Here is a 19,102-nt window from a genome sequence, read left to right on the forward strand (position 1 = left end):
GAAAACAGGGAGCCGTTTCAATCAAGGCTCACCGATGCCCCGCATACACTTGGACCAATTCACACCATGAACACTGTGGCTAGATCTTTTTCGGGTGGTTAGGCGAAGGACGTACGATTCTCGAACGGTGACAACGGCAGGCGTCGAATCGGAACCATCTGTTGACTTACATTTGTCGGCACGAGACTTGACCAGGGGTTGATGCAGTTGGCAGCGATTCAACGGAAGCAGCCAATAAGAATCAGACAAACATGAATGCAGTCTCAATTATTGCATACTGCATATTTAAGGCCTCTTACGGCCGATTTTTCCCATTACGGAAACTGCCATTCTTGGCAAGTTGTCATGCCTAGCTTCCGGTTATGCGGTATGAACCAGGTAATGCATGACATCCATACGCCCGTATTGAGGGACAGAGAAAGTAGACACAGGTTTTGAGAGATAGGGACCGGGCAATAGTATGAGATGAGGAAGAGGTCGAAGTCCGAGGTATCATGAGGGCTATGAAGTACTAGCTAGGATAGGCTAGGTCCAACATCTCAATAACTACCCGTAGTTTTAAACAATCATGATTTCCCATGCTCAAGAACCCATCCCATTGAGTGACAATTTCCTACGGGATACAACTTACGCAAGTTTGCAGAATTATGGCCAAACACAGAAACTGATCTATCGGCGCTTTTACTATATGATAACTCAAGCGAACGAATTGGACACCGAACGCTTGAAAATTGGTTAAAAGACAGCCCTCAAGAAGTGAATCATGGCGTCTCAGGTCATTAGACCTAAGATGGGCTTCTCCAAATCCCTTCTAAGGGTGTGGTCAGAATGCATCATTTCTGGACAGAGGGAAGCAATTCCAGACTCATAATCAAAGATTTAATACCTTTTTTTTTTTTTTTTTTTTGTGATTGGGCCTTCATTTTGATGATAGTTGAAATCAATATCCCCTCGTGGCACTAGATTGACCTCTTGGGGCTCATCCTGTCCCGCTAACCTAGATAATTCTGAGGGATCACTAACGAGGTGACACAAGCAGCACTAAAATTCACCATCATGATTCCACGCTAATGAGAACGGCCGAGGAGTTGAACTTGATGGCGCTAACGCTATTCCATGTTCGTCTTAGCTTCTCAAAGTCATGTCAGGGAGTTTTCAAACGTCCTACGCCAAAGCCGTTGCGCTTGTTGTCTTGACACGGCCCAGATTTGGAGTGGCCGACGCCATTGGGAAACAACAGCAGAAGCATCTCTCATGTTCAGGTACTGTCTTTTGGTTCAAATGACTGACTTAATTCATCTATCATTCCAGAATCGTTCCGTTGTATGACCCTCTCCCGCCACCCTAACATCCGCACATCTTCTCCTAGCAGCCTTCAGTTCCGCCAACACCGGCCGTTCCATTCATCCCACATTTGGTTGGCAGAAATCTCGCTTCTTGTGGTCTGTCCACTCACTCGCTGCGCAGTAAACTTGTAGGTCCAGGGGCCAAATTCAACGATCCCCTCAATAACTCCACCGCCGACAAATGCTAATGCCGCCCGGTGAGAGTCATCGAGAGTCTGTCCGTCTGGCTTCTCTCCGCACCACTCGAAAAGCAGACCCTCTCGCCCTGACCTCCAAGGTCGGGTCTCCCTCCGCATGATACCACGCACCATTCCGAAGTCGAAGGAAACCCATAAGCGATCGCCTTCGATGGTACAAACTAGCCAGCGATACGCTTCGACACATTCGCTGCCGCCCATGGAACCGCCCATAAAGGTAAGTTCATAACGGCCATTGATAAAGCCGAGCGGCGGGAACCCATTAGCCGCTTCATCGAGGTAGAAGCCTCCAGACGGGAGTCCTTGTAGCCGATCAAACGGGTTGTCAATGAACTCATCTCTGAGGCCCGGTTCACGCCTGATGCGGCCGCTGAGGAAAGGCCGTGCGCGGCGTGCGGTTTGTTTCCGAGCTGTGGGTGGCGGAGAAGCTGCAGGAGCTGTATCGTAGTATGAAGACGCCGAGAATGAGGAAGAGCCAAAATGAGCATCGTCGCCAAACTCATCTTTGATGTCGGGTTCATGCTTGATCCGGCCGCCAACGTTCGAGTTCCCGCGGCGGGCAGTCTGCTTGCGTGGGGTGGACGAAGAGGGGGCTGAAGTGCTTGGCTTCCTTTGGGGAGCTGCTTTTGGTGTATTTTTAGCCGCTACAGTCGGGACTTTCGCGGCTGGTTTCGTTGTTGTTCTTGATTTCTTCGCTGGCGATGGTGACGCCAATTCGTGCTTGACGGTAACGGAGACACTGACAGATGCTCCACCGGTAGAAGAGACTTGCACATCAGTTGCCTTCCTCTTGGTCGCGCCAACCTTTGAATTTCCCGATGGCTTTGAAAGAGATTTATTTGCTTTGGTCCATTCCTTTTTCATTTCCCGCTCCAAGGCAGTCAATGAGGCCGGTACAGCAATCGTGCCAGCGTTGACGGCGTCCATAAGCCTCAGCTTAGCAGTCCCTTTGACCTTAGATTTCGGGAGGCCATAATGAAGTAGCTGGGCCTCATACCAGTGGGCGGGATGGTCCTTAACAGTTCCGGTCCCTTTGAAGTGGGCTTTGAGTTCTGGAAGCGTATATCGACGATGTACGTGGCCGCTTGCTGAGACGGAAAAGGAATCGCCGGCGTAAGAGAAGTCGTCACGAATGACGGGTGCTGCGAGACTCATGACTGGTCCGTCGATTTGGCCACGCTGCGCTAAATTTGGTTATGCCGGAATGTAGACGATGAGGAGATGAAGGGTGAAGGTTCACGTGAGGGGAGAAGCAAGGGAGCTTAATTGTTTGATTAGCTAATTGTCTTGCATACCCCATGGGACTCAACAGGTGCCCTCACCTGCCGGTCTCACGGCCCCGCCCGGTTGCCCCGCTACAGTAAGGTAGATAAACTTAAACAGTCATTCACTTGATAATGTCTACCATAGCTGACTAATCAATAAGCAGTGTGAAAGAACATGAAGAGCAATGATTAAGCCTAGCTGCCAGAGTTCGTGCTATATCAAGACTTTGTGAATAGTTCTTTAATAACTAAATTCATGTTTTATTTTGAATGCCTTCCAGCTTAAATATTTATAGAAGTATACTGTTGTCACTGCTTAACTCCCTTTAGTTTAAAATATAGACGACATCCTACTTCCCTATTACACCGTGCTGTAGCACCGCTTGTTGTGAGATATCGTACTTGCTATTTCTTAGATCTCTTGAAGATTGTTACAAGAAGCTACTCATGTAGGCATTAAGCTGTCCTTGGAACTGAGGAGAAGGGGGTAAGCCCTTCAGAAGTGCCGTCTTGACTCAGTAGGCTCGCCGTTTCTACTAATTTATTGCCCGTAACAGTCTATTCGCATAGCCTTGAAGCTGGCATTCTTTTGAGTCAGTGTTTATTTCCACGCCGTGGTGGCTGACCTCTTCCGATCGTTACTTACTTGCGATCCGAAAAAGCCTCGATTATTTATGAAAAGAGGCTAGTATACTAGTATCGAATTAATCTACACTATTTCTGTCAATCAGTTAAAATATTATCTTCACCAGAAGCCATACCGAGCATCCTCCTTCTCTGAGTGTGGTATGAGTACTCAACATATGGGCAAGCTGGGTGTGTCATTACCCTTTTAGTTGATAGGGTTTCATGCTACGGACATGTCGGTATCACGTGGTATCATGGCGAGCGTAAAAAGAAGAAAAAACTACTTCACAGTTACTATCGTAAGGAAAACAGCAAACTGCAATAGGGCATTACGACAAGCGAGACGGAAGTTAGCGGAGAGAAAGCATTTCATATAAAAGTTGCGAGTTCAAACCACAGATTCAAGTACTGCAAGGTTACATTTACATCACTCATTCTTTGACGCGCACTTCCCATATTTGGAACACGTTGCCATCAAGGTCGAAGTACTTTGCATACCATCCATCGCCGCGACCATCTGTTTTGGGACAGCACAGCTTTCCACCCAGTGATAGAATCTTATCATGTATCTGTGGCGGAGTAAGCAGTCTGGCAATAAATCGAACAACGGGGCGCAATAGTTACCTCGTCGATGGAATCGGCAAAGAAGGAGGGCACGCAACCAATAGCGTCGGCATTGAAAGCATTCGTGGTAGAGACTGACTGCTTGTTCGTTTTCAAAATTGCGCCTTCCATGTCTGCCGAAATTATCAGGGTTAGGTCTGTACAATCAAGCACGACGTGATGGACACTGACACGAAGGCTCTTCGACCTTGAATAGCTGGATGAACTGTGGTGGGCATTTCGAAGGGTTCTCAAATTTCCATGATGGGAAAATGCTTTGATAAAATTCCTAATGGATTCATTAGTAGCTGTACAACAACGGAAAGGCAGACTTTGAGTGTTTAGTCGGAAAATGTAAGACTGTACATACTCTGGCTTTGTCTGGGTTGTTGGAGGGTATCTCGATCCAATTTACACCCCCATGAGGAGGTCTGCGGTCAAAAGGCTCAGGAATGTCAGTATATTTATAGAGGGAAGGCATTGTAAATGAATTGGTAAGTAGAAATTGTGAAAGGTGTGGTAGTTTGGAGGATAGTACGAGGAAGAAGTTGACGGCTTTATATCTGTAAATTTTGAAACTCTCATTCCTTTGACACTTACAGTTTGGATGAAGTTTTGTGAACAGATCCCACCATCTGACACGTTAAAATTCACACAGAGACTTTACAGACGGACTTCGGAGCTTTCGGGTAAGTCAAAAAACCAATTTACCCTCCAGCGAAACCACATATGGTCTAGCACAAGACATCCCACCGGTTGCTAACGTGTGCATTCGTGTCATGTGTGGGGATAGAGAAGATCATTCTATGATCGGAGTTACGATTAGCTCCAATTTCTTTTATGCCTTAATTGTCCTTCGGACACGCTAAGATTTTCAAGTGGGTTTATACGGCATGTCTATGACAAAGACTTTCTATATACCTAGTTAAACAGCATGTTTGCTGCCTAGTAGAGAAAGGCATCAGGTAGAGGTAGACAACAGTGACAAGCAGGTGCCGTATCAACGCTCTCTATTAACGTCCCAAGTTCATGAAAATGTGAAATTTCATTTCCAATCATCTACAACAATCTAACACTGTGGTGCTTTCAACCAGGTCTGCCCTATCAATTAGATCTGCCAACTTACCATGTGCTTATCACCTTGTCCGATGTGAGACATGTACCACGGGCATCACAGCGGCACATTTAGTTTGCACGGTGGTGCACTTAGGAAGAGAAAGGGATGTCCCAGCATACCCCACTCACAGTTCAACGTAGTTCACGAATAAGAAGACCAAAGACCAGTCTGCTGTCTTACGATTTGCCCTGGTTTCGGTGAATTTTATTGAGAACATTGATGACCAAGAATGCTACGCCTTGCCCCGCTTTCAAGATCACCATCAAACCCCTGCAATCCCCTTTTAAAACAAGCGTACTTGAAGCACAAGAGAAGATAAAGTACGTGATGGAGTTCCTAATTGCCAAGAACCTAGCCAGTCAGTCGGGAGGCCTGCATGGTAATTAAGACAGTACGAAGTAGCAAGACATGTTGTTGATTCCTTCGGCCCCATCAGCATCTGCAAAACGCCCGCTGAATCTGACACCTCTGGTTCTCGGGTAACGTCGAGACCAGGGTTGGGCTCCAGCACGAAGTTTCCAACTGCCTAATCGAGGTAAGGCCGCTTCTAAGGATTAATGCATGTCATTCTGATTCGACTGTGCCGTTGCATTGCTTCTATTAGTGGTCCCAAGCTTTTCTCGTGGGAGGGGTTCGAGATCCAAAGGTGTCATGCCAAGCAGAAGAAGAGAAGCTTGCCACAATGCTTATTTATTTAAACAGATTACCATCTCGCGCGAGATGTTTTGTTTTGTTAAAGATATCAAGCCGTCATCTTGCGCCTTCAATTGATCGTCATGAAATCTCAACTTCCCTGGACTCTAACCTTTCATCTCTGGGTGTCACTTGCACAGGTAGTTCTCGGAGAACCAATCCCTGCTCCCACGGGCAAGTACAATGTCGGTGCCCAGCGTTTTGTTGTTCCTTTCGTGAACGAGGAAGACCTCGTGTGGCCGAATGGTGTCGAAACTGAATATCTCGTCACACTGTACTATCCTACGTCAGACCCAAAGCCTTGTCCGAAGCCATACCTGCAGGCCGAGCTTGCTGAGCTTTACGCTTCTCTGTGGAGCTACAACATCTCCCACCTGACTTCGACAGTGCGATGGAACGCTTCTTATCTGAACGAAGGAACAGGGCCAACTCTTCTCTTCGGGCCCGGTGGCTGGGCTTCGACTGATGGCAACTACATTGTTATTTCCGATCTTGTCTCTTACGGTAAGCTGACGATTGCTGCATTTCTGTCTTACCGCTGCTGACTAAACGCTGAAGGCTACGTTGTGGCTACATTTGACCACGTCTATGAACAGCCCTTTGTGCGATACCCCAATGGCACCGGTGTCTACGGCCTCTCGCCGGCTTTCAGTAGCCCCGGTAATGATTGGAACGAGAAGCTGCACGCCACCAGGGTCAAGCACCAACTGCATTTCGTAGACTACTTCCCCTCTTTGGTGGAAAGCCTCAAGGCGCCTTTCAAGACCGATAACTTTGGCGCGTTCGGTGTGTCCCTCGGAGGCTCCGCTGCTCTGACTGTGGCTCTGGAGAGCGACGCGGTAGCTGCCGCCATCAACGTAGACGGTGCAAACTGGGGTCGGTTGAACAGGACCTCGGACTCGGATCTGAAAAAACCGTCAATGATCCTTGGTTTCCAAAATCATAATGCGAACTCCGATCGCACCTGGAACAACTACCGCGCGTGGCAAACGGGATGGTGGCGTCTGTTATCTGTAGATGGTACTACGCATAGTGACTGGTCCGACCTGACATTTTGGAAGATTTTCGGCACAACCCGCGCATCGGGCACCATTGACGGCAACAGAATGGTCAAGATCTCTAGAACGTTCATCAGGGCCTTTTTTGATAAAACTTTGCTTGGCGCTGAGCAGCCGCTTCTGGATACTCCTTCGAATGACTTCCCTGAAGTGCACTGGGATGAGGTACATAATGGAGTTTAACTGGAACAAAGAATTCCTGTTGAACCACGTGGGCGAATGTAGAGGTAGATTGAGATCGTCACATGTAGAAGGAAATTTGTCCTTTCTCTAATCCTTGATCATGTGGCTTCGTGTTTTTCGCTTCCCTTCAAAGTGAACATGTCGCCAGTCCAGCCATAGTTCCTATTCAACCTCCGACCATGTCTCTTTGCCACGACAAACGGGATCTTGCCATGCGGGTGGGGCTCATGGAATTGGATGCGGCTTTGATCAAGCCCGTCAACTCTCTGAAACTGCCATACAGACCCATACAACTTCTCGGCAGCGAAAATACCCGTCGATGTCATGGCATGTAGGAAGTCTTTCCAGGAAACCTCTCCCGGATGAGATGTGACATCAGGATCATAAAAGAGTGTCCGGAACACCTTGAATGAGCGTGCGTCGACGGGGATTGAAACCGCACCACTGGCATCAGATACCCCAGTACTTTGACCAGCTTCAGTAGCAACGAGAGTTTTCTTTGTTGCTACTCCCCTTGTCTTTTCCTTCACCTTGAAGGGGGCATCGGGTTGGACTGCATCCCCCCTTTTGTCTCCCGATTCTCCAAAGTATAGTGTGGACAATGGTTTGTAAATGCTGTCGAGTTGGACGTCTAGGGATTGTTCCTGTTTTTGTTTGTTTTTGAGTGTCACTGGAGCTTCGACCCATTCGGGAGTGCGCTGCAAGCCACGCTGCTGTGATAATAGTCGCTTGACCGCAATGCCCAGTTGATCCCCAAGCCGAGAGCGCATATGACGGTCAACAGCAGCCCAAAACTTGTCGAGATTGTTTTCTGCCTGTATGAGAAGTTTCGTGTTTTCTTTGGTACGACGCCTCTCAGATGGATAAGAAAACTTGTGATTGGGTGGGTCAGCAAGCTTCACAATGTGCTGAATGTTACTTTCGCTCATCACTGCCATCATTTTGCCCCATGGACTGGTCCGTTCAGCAAATTCTTTCATGATTCCGTCATTTCTTTCGACGAGATGTGATTTGAAGCTTCTCGCCCACGGCTGATATAACTCAAGCTGGGAGAAGCATTGGGCGATTATGGAGAGGTTGCCAATCATGCTGGCAATACGTCCCGTGACAAGGTCCTTTGCTTCTGGCTCAGCTTGCAGGAGTCGGTCCAACTCGTCTAACGCCAATGGCATACTCATAAGAAACAAGTCTGTTCCGTCCTCCCATAGAATACGGAGTAACCAAGTCAATTGGCTCTCAACCTTGGTCATTTTAACATCCGTCCTGGATCTTATGAAGATCTTGGTTGAATCAGCAGAAATAGGCGGGTCCCGCACATAGAATTTTCGCATCGGCGGGGAAGCGACTACGCTTTGCTTGAGTTGGTTCAGCGGCCCTTTTGCTGCTTGGGAAAGATAGTGGCGGAACTTGAGCAGAGCATCGAGAAACTCGTCCGGTAAGTCTTTTTCAGGTGAGATTGACGCTGCATGAGCAGAATGTGTTTCTCGCAACTGCTTCGCCAGGCGATGAAGTTCGGTATACACCTCATATTCGTAATAGGCTTCAAATACTGTCTCGCCCGTGACACGAGCCCAAAGATTGATGGGTCTCAGACGCCCGAGTGTGGGATGAACATCGCCATTGGTATCTTTGAGAATCTCTTGGCGGTGCTCTTTGACATCAGCCAGCTGCTCGGCAAAGTATCCCGGGTCTTCTCGCAACGCCCAAATATGATCTCCTGCCGCCATCATCTTGGCCTGCAAGACTGAACAGATTCTGTCCCAGTCGATTCGTGCAGGCAGGCGATAGGGGGCCTCCGCTGCCATGACAGCCAAGGACTCGAAGCCATCCTTCTCTTTCTCGCTCTTCAAATAAGGGACCGGTTGAGGGGGAAAGGTATCAGCGGTCAGGTCGCTGGAGGGAATATCATGGAGGATATTTTGGCAGCAATTGACCAAGAAACTCAAGGTTTTCTGTTGTGCTTCGAGAACGAGAAGGCCCTCGCCTGGTAGGAATTGCTTGCGGGTGTGCATCCACTCAAAGGCATCGGGGTGTTCGCTCCAGGCCAGCAGTTTTCCATATTCCCGGACGTTGCTCGACACTTGGAGAATCATGACATACTCGTTGAGAAACACAGGAACAACATTTTTCGTGACAAGTCCGAGGTGCATTGCCTCATAATCGGCTCCCGCAAATTCTGAGGGATGATGATATGCCCGCGCATTGAGAAACAACAACAAGGCCTTTGGCTTAACAAGATCTTCTTCGTTGATGTACGGCCAGATGAATGAGGTCCTGTAATCTGTGCTCCCACGCATGTGCTGGCCTGACTGCCTGCGGAAAGCTTCAAAATCTGGACGATGGATTGAGGGCATCCCTGGCCCCCAGGCACTTCTGAGGATGGCGAGCCTCTGCTGCTTCTTCTTTTTCAACCATTGCTGTTGAACCACAGCCTCATGACGTTTGACGATAGCCTGCAACCGCTCGTAGGTAGATAAAACAGATATGGATAGCTGTTGGGCATCACGGCGAACTTCAGCTGGTAGCTTGTGGGGGACGTCCATGCCAAGGATCTTGGACATGGTTGCGGGGTCGTTGAAGTCCATTTGAGAAAAATCCAAGTCATCGCCGCGCCCTTGAAATTGTTCATCGAAAGAAAACGGATCGAACTGGTGGTCTCGTCGAAGTTCCATGACTGCAGCAATGAGGCTATTTGGCTAGCGAGTACAAATGAGCATATGAGAAGATAGTGATGTGATGAAACCACGAGCATAATCCGACTTTCTGCACAAATGTGGCCTAAAGATCCCGTGCTTCCTCAGATGACTAAGGTACTTACCGCATGGTGGTGAACGTGCCTTTTTGTTCAGCTCACAAGAAACAAATCTTAACTTAAGCGATTGGTTCTAACTTAATCTTCAGACTGATTGTCATAGCGAATCCAACGAATCAAAAACAGTTAACGTCCCACACCCACTTCTGGGCACCCCCCACATTTGGGCACCCCATTTACACCAAAAACGCCGTTTTTCGAAATTCTATATTAAACTAAATACTTTACTTATTAAAGAGAATAAATATATGTTAAATAGATTAAGACTTAATTATAATACTTAAGTAGCTATATACTAGTATTATTAATAATAAGTATTATAAATTCAAGGTTTAACATTTATAATACTAATTTACCTAGCCTATATCTTAATATATAAAATAGGTAGAGATATTTAACTAATATGATTAGAATTTTTAAGTAAGATATAGTAGATTTATATATTCTTATACTTAGTAAAAAATTCTTTAAGCTTAGAATAATATTTTAAAATTTCCCTTAAGAAAAGTTTCTATTATAGAATTTTAACCCTTAATTATACTATATTTACTAAAGTAATACTTTTAAATCTCTTTTAGATATAATTATATACTTTTAATAAGTATAAATATTAATTTCCTAGATTTTTTAAATAAGTATATATGAGCGAAAATATATTTTCTAATGTTAAGGAATACTAGTAAGTTACTAGTATCTACTAACATTTTAAAGCTTTTAGTTTTAAACTTCTATATTATAACTATTATTATATTTAAACCTTTATAAAAAATTAGATGGCTATAATTATACTTAACATAGTTTATATATATTTTCTTTTCTTAGTAAGTATAGTAGTTAGTTTAATATAGAATTTCGAAAAACGGCGTTTTTGGTGTAAATGGGGTGCCCAAATGTGGGGGGTGCCCAGAAGTGGGTGTGGGACGTTATTCATTGCTACCACAGCTCCCAATATAGAACAAAGTTGCAACTAGACACTGATCACACGTATTCACTTGTGGCTGTCATATAGAAAGACTTCACTTAAGAAGCCTTGAATGTACTAATGGACGCAAGAACAACGCCTATAATTCATCGTATTCTCTTGCCAGACTACTCACAAAATAGAAAGCAATCCGTCAGAAGTTGCCAGGGAAATGATGTCCTGTACCTTAACAAGACAGTATAGCAAGTCAGGTACCATTATTTAAGACAAATGTCAAAAAGGAAACTGGAATTAATCCTTATGTATGCCTCGAGAGAGAATCGAACTCTCGATCTCCTCATTACTAGTGAGGCGCTTTACCACTGAGCCATCAAGGCGGGTTGACAACCCAGACAACATTTGAGATTATCATCAGAAACAGCGGGTCCGTCAGGCATGGCGTGATGGAGTCCAGGTGGATACTGATTCTTCGCTTAAGTGATGCTAGTCCAAGGAAAGTGCCAAATGGGAGCTTGAACAGTAAGTCAGTGTGAGCCGTCGGAACACTGAGAAGAATCATTCACAGCATATTCAAGAGGATGCGGGTTGTTGCTGTCTAAAGGAGCAAGCAAACTCGAAACACCTTTTCTCATTCAAATTAGACTTTTGCTCCTGATAGTTCCAGGGATGGTATACATGAATAATCAAGGTTGTGTTACTAGATACGCTCCAAAGTCTAATACTATCACCAAAGGAATTTTCTTCTGTGAACTACAAGAGGCTCTGTAAGCAAGAGCTCGTTGTTGGCAAGCTTTTGATCTTCTTCTTGTTTCTTAGCAATTCTAGCCCATTTCATTATTGAAGATTTAGGTGTCGTTAGCAAACAAGTGGCAATCATGTCAACCATTTTGCGTTTTTCGCAAACTCATGCGTGCAACAGCACCCCAAATTCAATCGAGCTCGGAATCGCTGGTGTTTGCTGAAAGTTGATACTTATTACCTTTACTGTTTTTGGGGGTGATTGATATACGGTAAAACATTTTGAATCGGCAAGTTTGGTCCTCTCCATGTTTTGAATGTAGCCGAGATTGAAGCCTTTCAATGAAGCAATTTGTGAATATGTTTCACGTCTGTCAATTCCGTCTAACTCCCCAAACTATCGCCTTTTTCTTCCTTTTCATTGTTGTAGAGTCTGCACGCCGCCCTATAGACTCCAAGATCTTATTTTGTAAGATACGGCCCACTGCTGAGCAAAATACAGAAGATAGAAGTTTAGCTTGTTCACGCGTTTTGACGCTTTTGTCCGGCCATTGCTGAAACCCGTTTTTTCCACTGCGCATTTGCGTGGATTCGGAAAAGTGGCCAGTCAAGTGAGCAAACCGCCTTCGGATAAGAAACAGCCTTACCCAGTCGACTGGTGCTCTTGGAGAGTCCCAAGTCAGCCCAGAATAGAATGTTACGTGGTCTTCTGGGGTGGTCAGCAGTTTTGAATAACTTATGTGGATGTAGGGTTCGCTAGGGCTAGGTGCTTCTTCTTTTGTCATTTTTTTACTGGAAGACAACAGACGCTCGAAAAACATTATATAGTTTGGTGACGTATCGACTAATTTTCACGTTGGCAGGAGTGGTATTGCCGTCAACATGTTGTGAGCCGTTGCTCTGTCGGAGAATTTCAACTGCTAGCCAGTCTAGCTCGTGTCCTTAAACCAAATCAGGCATATCCAGAAGCATGTTGTGTTCTTTATCAAGACGTCGCATGCGAAGTGATCCTCTCACGATGCTCATGATTACGGTAGTGAGTAGTTGTGCTAGAGAAACCCAAGCTTTCATTCCCCGTAGCCCGATAAATTGCATGATGTAGCCAAGGAGGGTCGCCAAAACAGCAAGTGAAGTCAGATGGGGCTTTTGGTCTGAGTCGTCATGCTTTTTCGAGGATGTCCATATTCGAAGAGTATCTTTCCCATCTTCAAAATGAGAAAAAGGGTTGAAGCTTTGGTCTCCAATTTTCTGGCTTGGCTGCAACTAGATTATCCGGGAGGGATTAGGAACGCCTGAAACGCGCTCGTATCGGCATTCTTGGGTGGCTTCCCCGATGAGAGCTGCGCAACCCCATAAGCCAGCACACATGAAAATAGTTCCCAAGGTGAACATGTCAGGCGCATAGTTCTTCGACGCTGGGTTCCATCCAATGGTTGCCGTGGCCGTATCCTCAGCTTCGTTCCGATCCCAACCCAGAACCCAGGTACCAACACTAGCTAAGGCGATGATTCCACTTTGGAGTATAAACCCAAACAAAGCAGCTGCCCGGAAAGTTGAAATTTCCCGTTTCACAATGCCGACATTGAGCGAAATATTAGGTGGGATGGATGAAAACTTGTCAATTGGATTGAAGTCTTCTTTAAGCGTTTTCTTAGCCGTCTGTTCTAACCTCTGGCACGATTTGTCCGGCTATTCGGTTTTGACGGACTTGTACTCTCGCCGATCTTCAGGGTCTGGCAGGCGTTCTAGGTAGCGACGGAACCGATATTTTCCAGGAGGAAGGTCTGACTGCGCATCTTTACTCGGCTTCTGGACTTTGCCGGAGTTGTGTTCTCGCCAATCGTTGGCCTTCGTTTTGGATGCTAGGTAATGGCGAAAGAGATACAATCTAGCTGATGGGTCTGACTTTGAAGCTTCCATATTAGGTCTTTAGACTAGTTCGAGGATCTTGGGCCGGCCGAGAACACGAGTGATGCCACCATGGTCGAAAAGCTCGCAAACATAGCGGCTTGTTGAAGTGCAAAGCTCAGCTTCAACAACGCCATTTCCTTCATATGATCTACCGATGAAGACGCGAAGGGACTGACTTCCACAAACTCGAATTACTGAGACAATTGTAGTAATAATACCTATAGGGCACATGGCGAAAATAAAATAATCTAAAAAGGTTGTGCTTTCGCTGAGATATTGTTTCGTCATGAACTCCCCAAAGAGTGCAAGAAGAGGGCCAAGATCGGTTGCTAAGTCATTGGTGAAGTCGGACAGGCCATCATCGGCCGCGCTGGAGCACAAAACAAACAACGCGAGGGCGAAAAAGAAGTGTTTGCACGGCATGGTCGCATGCTGCAGGGACCAGGGCTAAGACAAGACCTATCGAATCAAGCGCCGTATCGGCGTGCTGTGATGGCTGGCTATCTATGGTCTGAAGCTGTGATTGATGTAGAAATTTTCGTACCTGAAACGGCAATTGAGAAGGAAGAGAGGAAAACAATGTTCATGAAAATCTCTCCTTAACCGAAGACATTGTGCTGACAGTAAGGCTCGGCACCGTTCGGCTTGGCGTACTTCTTCGGATGCGCCATGAAGCGAGTTTTTTTGCTACCATGGGTTATATTCGCTGATTATGCCAACTATCTGGTTTTAAGGGGCATACTCATCTGCAATAATGCTGCAGATAAGCTGCAGCTGTCTGGTTCTGGAACGGTGCGAACACCCAAAAGATAAGCGAGAAAGCCCCAACCCGACATGAAAGATTTGGCAGAGAGATGATATAATACACTCGCCTCTCGCCAGTAAAACATGAGTGTGGCCTTTACAGAGAGACGTCATTTGTTGGAATCAAAAAATTGACTATTTCTGATCATATTTCGTCATGGGTGACGAAGCGGGTTCTTGGGAACATCTCCCTCTGGTTGGTGCAGATTGCATCACTTGCGACATACAACAACAGGTGGGATTCGCGCGCCTAACATGAAAGTATTCGACATCATGATACCTACACACGAAGTCGTAAAAGCCAGTTTTTCAGGTGCTGCTTTAAACAGAATGTTGTCTTTATTTATCTGCACAGCTCGACAGGAAGTGGTGTCAGATCGCTTTTTACACCCGCATAGATGAGTAAAATTGAAAAGCCTGCTTCTCATGTTCTAGATAGTCTTGCTATCGGAAAAATATCTGCAGCTGCCATAACTGGAGGAACGTGGATGTTGCTGATGTGCCATCATGTGTGAGGAGTAGGAGTGAGAAGAAGACTGCAAGCAATGTGCTCGTTGACTCCAGCACTGGTTGGGAGAACAGCCCTCAGTGGCAATGACCTAGTTTTCAAGAGCGGGAGCGCGATGCATCGACCATAGCGAGCATAGTAAGATGATTCCCGCGTCTCATTAGAAGTTGCTAGTGAAAAATGTGTCTATTTCGTTAAAGTAGTTCGTGTACCGTAGTCCCATTGCATCAATCTTGAAAATTCCAACCCATACAAAAGAAAAAACATTCAGGTCGTGTATGAAGCTAGGCAGCTTTGACCAACATCTTTTGCTGGTTGACTTCATGCTCAGATTCCTTTGTGAATAGCTCCACAACCCAGCCCTTGAACTGCTGCCAGAGCTTACGTATCTTGTCCCAGAAGCTGCTGAACGCCCCCTTCAACCAGGCAAAAAGGCTGTCCCATGGTATGAAGTAGACCGCAGCTGCAGCTGCCACTCCGAGAACGACAGCCGAACCTGCTGCTGTGGCCACAGCGCTGACCTTGGCACCAGCAGCCCCTAGTTCAATCGCATGCATTCCAAACGTGTACTTGACGTAGATGCCGCCAGCGCTTCCATTGAACCTGACGCCGAACTTGACGGCACCGACTGCAATGCCCAAAATGGTGGACACAACTCCCTTGATGTTGTCCCAGGCAGTTTTATCCGACAGCTTCTCGAATTGCTGAAAGAGTTCCTGTTGCTCCGATTCATCGAAGTTACTGCGGCATCTGGCCCAGTGAGGGAGGCTGACGATATCATTCAGCTTGATCCGAACACCTCTCTCGTCGCCGACGATAAGAGTGTGGTTCTTGTGTCGGTGTTGCTGCCATTTGTCCAGACGGACGTTGTTGTAGGTGGATGACCCGTCCACGAACAGTCTGCCTTTGTCGCCCTTTGCAGCACATCGGAGAATCTTCAGGTGGCTGAAATGAGAAGGCACGTCAAAGGTCACATCTTCAATTTCGGGGCTGAAGAGAAGGTTCAAGACGCGATGCTTGCCCGAGAGTTCAGCTGCGTCGATGGTCTGCTGGAGAAGTGCGACGGATGTGTAGGCCATTGGCGGCGCTTCGATGGGTTGTCAGCAGCTCTCTCTGGCATTGTTTGCGACCGGCGGCGGGAAGGGACCCTTACAGTCTCGTTCAAAAAGTCCACGGATATACTTGCAAGCCATTTCTAGCTTCCTCACACTCTCTTCACGAACGACACAGATCGTAAGGCTCTGCTTGTTTCGCTCTTTCATAGTCACGCCCGCTACGATGTCCACCTCGCGTCTAATGGACTTCTTCGACAGAGTGACGGTGGACAAGCCACCGTCAGATACGGTGACTGCACTCACAGACGCCATCTCGAAAGGCGGTGAAGCACAGCGGCGGCTGAGTTGGTAGCTCTAGCTACTTATGTGCCGCCTGGAGGATGTATACCGATGTAATGGAGACTCCCGAGTCGAGTAGGCTGATCGAGACAGGTAATGCAACTCGGGATGGTAGCTTATGGGGTTCTCGATGGGGTTCTCGAGGGGCCTGAACAATGCAGGTGAAGGTATATAATATTGGGTCATTACAAAGCCTGTGGATACTAAGCAGGGGATGTTCAGCAACCAATGATAGCTCGCTTTGATCAAATTACGGCGGTTCTTCACGTGAAAGATTCTAGGGCCAATTTTCGGTTGTGGATTTGTGGTTGTCTGCGAGAATAAGACTCTAACTAATGACGCGGGCGGGAATATGGCCCAGCCAGGGCACAAAAGAGTTGCGTTCTTCACTGGTTACTTAAGCTAGAGACAAGCCGAGGGCCTGGAACTAAGATATTATTTAGTCTAATCGACGAGTAAGTGAATGGGAACGACTGATGTAGTGCTCTGCCGATAGCCCTAAAAATGCGGTTTTCACTGACCTACGAAACGTTGTACCCTAATGTCTGACACTATTTCTTGGTTGTGCAACATAAGCAACCAAAAGACGAAAGGAACTACGGAGTGGGATCCAATGAAGCTGGAGACTACGTGAATCTCAAACCATTCGCACAGGAAGTCAAAAATATTCCGGAACGGGGAATTGAACCCCGAGCCTGACGGAGCCCTTGTATGAGAGCGTCAAATGTTGACCATTACACCATTCCGGATTGATGTTTCCTTGAGTGAAAACTCTTCTCATATCCCAAGGACAGAATGGCTTCATTGGCTAAAATCTCGTTCCAGTGTGGGTCATATGGATGTGTGGGGCGCGTGTGGATTTTTCAACTTGGACAGAAACCCGGCTTATCGCTCAGAACACCGGAGGCTGAAATTTCTATTGTGACATATTCTGTGCCACCTGTACGATAGAGATCTCAGTTAGATTAAGTTTTTGTAGAATAGCTTAAATGTTTGACTGATTCTCGACAAAAACTCAAGGGGATGTTTCTGTCCTTCATGCCCCGCCAGAACCTCATACTGATGCGTTAACCCAGCGCAGATGCCATAGATGCCATTGATTACCACCCCTCGGTCTAACTCGATAGCAGCATAGAAGCTCGCAATACATTTTTTTTACCTACTTTTCTTTTTCCACTGTCATATCCTGTACAATTTTCGCGTTGTCACCATTTGGGTTAGAGCCCTGCGCCAATGCCAGTCGCACGATGACGCCTAGTATTATCAAGTATGAGGACGATTTTCACGCGAAAGCCTGCCTGCATATCTTGGCTGTGCAGACTTCAGTTGCACTGCCCTGGGGAATCTGCCACGAAATCTCGGCTGAACCTCCTAAACATGCAATTGATAGCCTTCATATTGACTTATTCGACAGGATTTTGGACGATATAATTACCTTCTAAATGCAGTTCGCCTTTCTGTGCTGACGACTCTCGTCATGCGCCGTATTTCTCGGGAGAAAAGTCATGTTCTTCGTATTACGGTGTACTTCAAATTCAAAGTAAGACATCCATTTTGTCGCTTAAATGTGGAGGTTTAGTTCAGCTGCGCAAGTTTGGGTAAGCGCAAAGTGATCCATGCAGGTTATTTTAAGCTTTTAAAAGTTGTTGTAGCCGACATCGTCAATGAGAAATGTAGAAGCTGCCAAGCAGAAACAAGCATTCATTTATAGAAAACAAAAACGCAGGCTTGCAACTATTGCACCAATAGAATACTCAATTTCTGTCTTTAATAGGAAGTTGGAGTTAAGTCTGCCTTCTGGGTCGGCCTAGTTTTCCTCCGAATTGTCAGCTTGAGTTTCCTAGTTCCTGAGGGGCAGCCTAAGTGGGGGGCAGCAACCAAGCGAATATAGATCTCTCACGCTATATGTGAGCATCGTGACAAACCATTGGCGACGAGAAGGAATTTTGAACGGCGAGGAACAGTTAATTACACCGTCTTATGAAGTGTCGAACTGTTCAGCATTATCATAACAGAGCTCTAAAAGTATAAAAGTCTCTGGGAAAGCCCTCCTGAGGTCATTGTTCAGCAGCCTTCATCAAACAGCTTTCCTACAGCAATCACTTCTCTACATAACCGTACATTAACCACAAACAACCTACTACAAATTACCTACACATTCACCATGCAGTTCAAGACTATTCTTCTTTCGTCGCTCGCCATCTTCGCAGTCCAAGCTGCACCTCCCGCCCCGACCCTTCCTGAGCGAGACGGCGGCTCCCTCGCAGAGCTCACTGAGCGCGACATTGAAGCACGAGCTTCCTTTTGGTTTTATGCCCCCATCTACACCGGAGGCACATGCCTTACCAGCTGGGGAGGAAACTGCAACTCCGTCTGTAAAACCAACGTGAGGGAGAATGGTGTGAAGAACTGCAGCAAAATCAGCTCTCAGATTGCAAGATTCGGCTGCGTGCCGGGATGGAGCAAATGCAAGTGCACCTGCAGCACTTGAGGGAACCAGGAGTAAGACGGCGGGCTGTTTGATCAATCGACAGCCTTGGCTGGTCTGGAGTCGAGGGTGTATTTGGTGGGAAATTGTGCCTTGCGCGGGGGATTCGAAGAGGCGAAACATGAGCATGCCATTCGCTCAATCTCGTTGGACAATCTTTCAATTCAAACACCTGTCAGACAGGAACCTTAAATAGCTGGATATGCACGCTTCTTTCAGCTGGGACGCAATTCAGCCGCAAAACCACATTGTTATTGGCTCATCTGCAGCCCTGTCGACTTTTTCGATATTTAGTTACCAAATATAGCAGACCCCTGCATTTATCCCCGCGTTTTGTCCTCATGGCTGATCTTGGGTGGCTGAATCTCAGATGGATAGGTTTAGATGTTGGGTGTGGGGGTGACACGTACCGACATCCTTCTGAGACTAATGTGCT

The 19,102-nt window shown here is 46.6% G+C and overlaps 8 protein-coding genes across 8 annotated transcripts; 2 read left to right on the forward strand and 6 right to left on the reverse strand.

Moving 5' to 3' along the window:
• Window positions 1–1,375: 1,375 nt before the first annotated feature.
• Window positions 1,376–2,698, reverse strand: CTRU02_214938 (uncharacterized protein; the record flags this gene model as incomplete). Its single annotated transcript, XM_036726552.1, has 1 exon — window positions 1,376–2,698. The coding sequence occupies one exon, from the start codon at window positions 2,696–2,698 to the stop codon at window positions 1,376–1,378; it is 1,323 nt and encodes a 440-aa protein (XP_036581739.1).
• A 3,233-nt stretch (window positions 2,699–5,931) lies between these two features.
• On the forward strand, window positions 5,932–7,089 carry CTRU02_214939 (PAF acetylhydrolase family protein; the record flags this gene model as incomplete). The annotated part of the gene is made up of 2 exons (XM_036726549.1): window positions 5,932–6,352; window positions 6,407–7,089. The coding sequence occupies 2 exons, from the start codon at window positions 5,932–5,934 to the stop codon at window positions 7,087–7,089; spliced, it is 1,104 nt and encodes a 367-aa protein (XP_036581736.1).
• CTRU02_214940 (uncharacterized protein) lies at window positions 6,822–6,980 on the reverse strand (the record flags this gene model as incomplete). The annotated part of the gene is made up of 1 exon (XM_036726550.1): window positions 6,822–6,980. The coding sequence occupies one exon, from the start codon at window positions 6,978–6,980 to the stop codon at window positions 6,822–6,824; it is 159 nt and encodes a 52-aa protein (XP_036581737.1).
• Window positions 7,090–7,187: 98 nt separating the features above from the next.
• Window positions 7,188–9,761, reverse strand: CTRU02_214941 (uncharacterized protein; the record flags this gene model as incomplete). Its single annotated transcript, XM_036726548.1, has 1 exon — window positions 7,188–9,761. The coding sequence occupies one exon, from the start codon at window positions 9,759–9,761 to the stop codon at window positions 7,188–7,190; it is 2,574 nt and encodes an 857-aa protein (XP_036581735.1).
• Window positions 9,762–13,490: 3,729 nt separating this feature from the next.
• On the reverse strand, window positions 13,491–13,895 carry CTRU02_214942 (ankyrin repeat domain-containing protein 28; the record flags this gene model as incomplete). The annotated part of the gene is made up of 1 exon (XM_036726547.1): window positions 13,491–13,895. The coding sequence occupies one exon, from the start codon at window positions 13,893–13,895 to the stop codon at window positions 13,491–13,493; it is 405 nt and encodes a 134-aa protein (XP_036581734.1).
• Window positions 13,896–15,068: 1,173 nt separating this feature from the next.
• CTRU02_214943 (uncharacterized protein) lies at window positions 15,069–16,151 on the reverse strand (the record flags this gene model as incomplete). Its single annotated transcript, XM_036726546.1, has 2 exons — window positions 15,069–15,871; window positions 15,938–16,151. The coding sequence occupies 2 exons, from the start codon at window positions 16,149–16,151 to the stop codon at window positions 15,069–15,071; spliced, it is 1,017 nt and encodes a 338-aa protein (XP_036581733.1).
• A 2,167-nt stretch (window positions 16,152–18,318) lies between these two features.
• CTRU02_214944 (uncharacterized protein) lies at window positions 18,319–18,795 on the reverse strand (the record flags this gene model as incomplete). Its single annotated transcript, XM_036726543.1, has 1 exon — window positions 18,319–18,795. The coding sequence occupies one exon, from the start codon at window positions 18,793–18,795 to the stop codon at window positions 18,319–18,321; it is 477 nt and encodes a 158-aa protein (XP_036581730.1).
• CTRU02_214945 (uncharacterized protein) lies at window positions 18,343–18,669 on the forward strand (the record flags this gene model as incomplete). Its single annotated transcript, XM_036726544.1, has 1 exon — window positions 18,343–18,669. The coding sequence occupies one exon, from the start codon at window positions 18,343–18,345 to the stop codon at window positions 18,667–18,669; it is 327 nt and encodes a 108-aa protein (XP_036581731.1).
• Window positions 18,796–19,102: the final 307 nt, after the last annotated feature.

The sequence above is a fragment of the Colletotrichum truncatum genome, assembly GCF_014235925.2.
Source record: "Colletotrichum truncatum strain CMES1059 chromosome Unknown Contig_0012, whole genome shotgun sequence".
Lineage (NCBI taxonomy): Eukaryota > Fungi > Ascomycota > Sordariomycetes > Glomerellales > Glomerellaceae > Colletotrichum > Colletotrichum truncatum.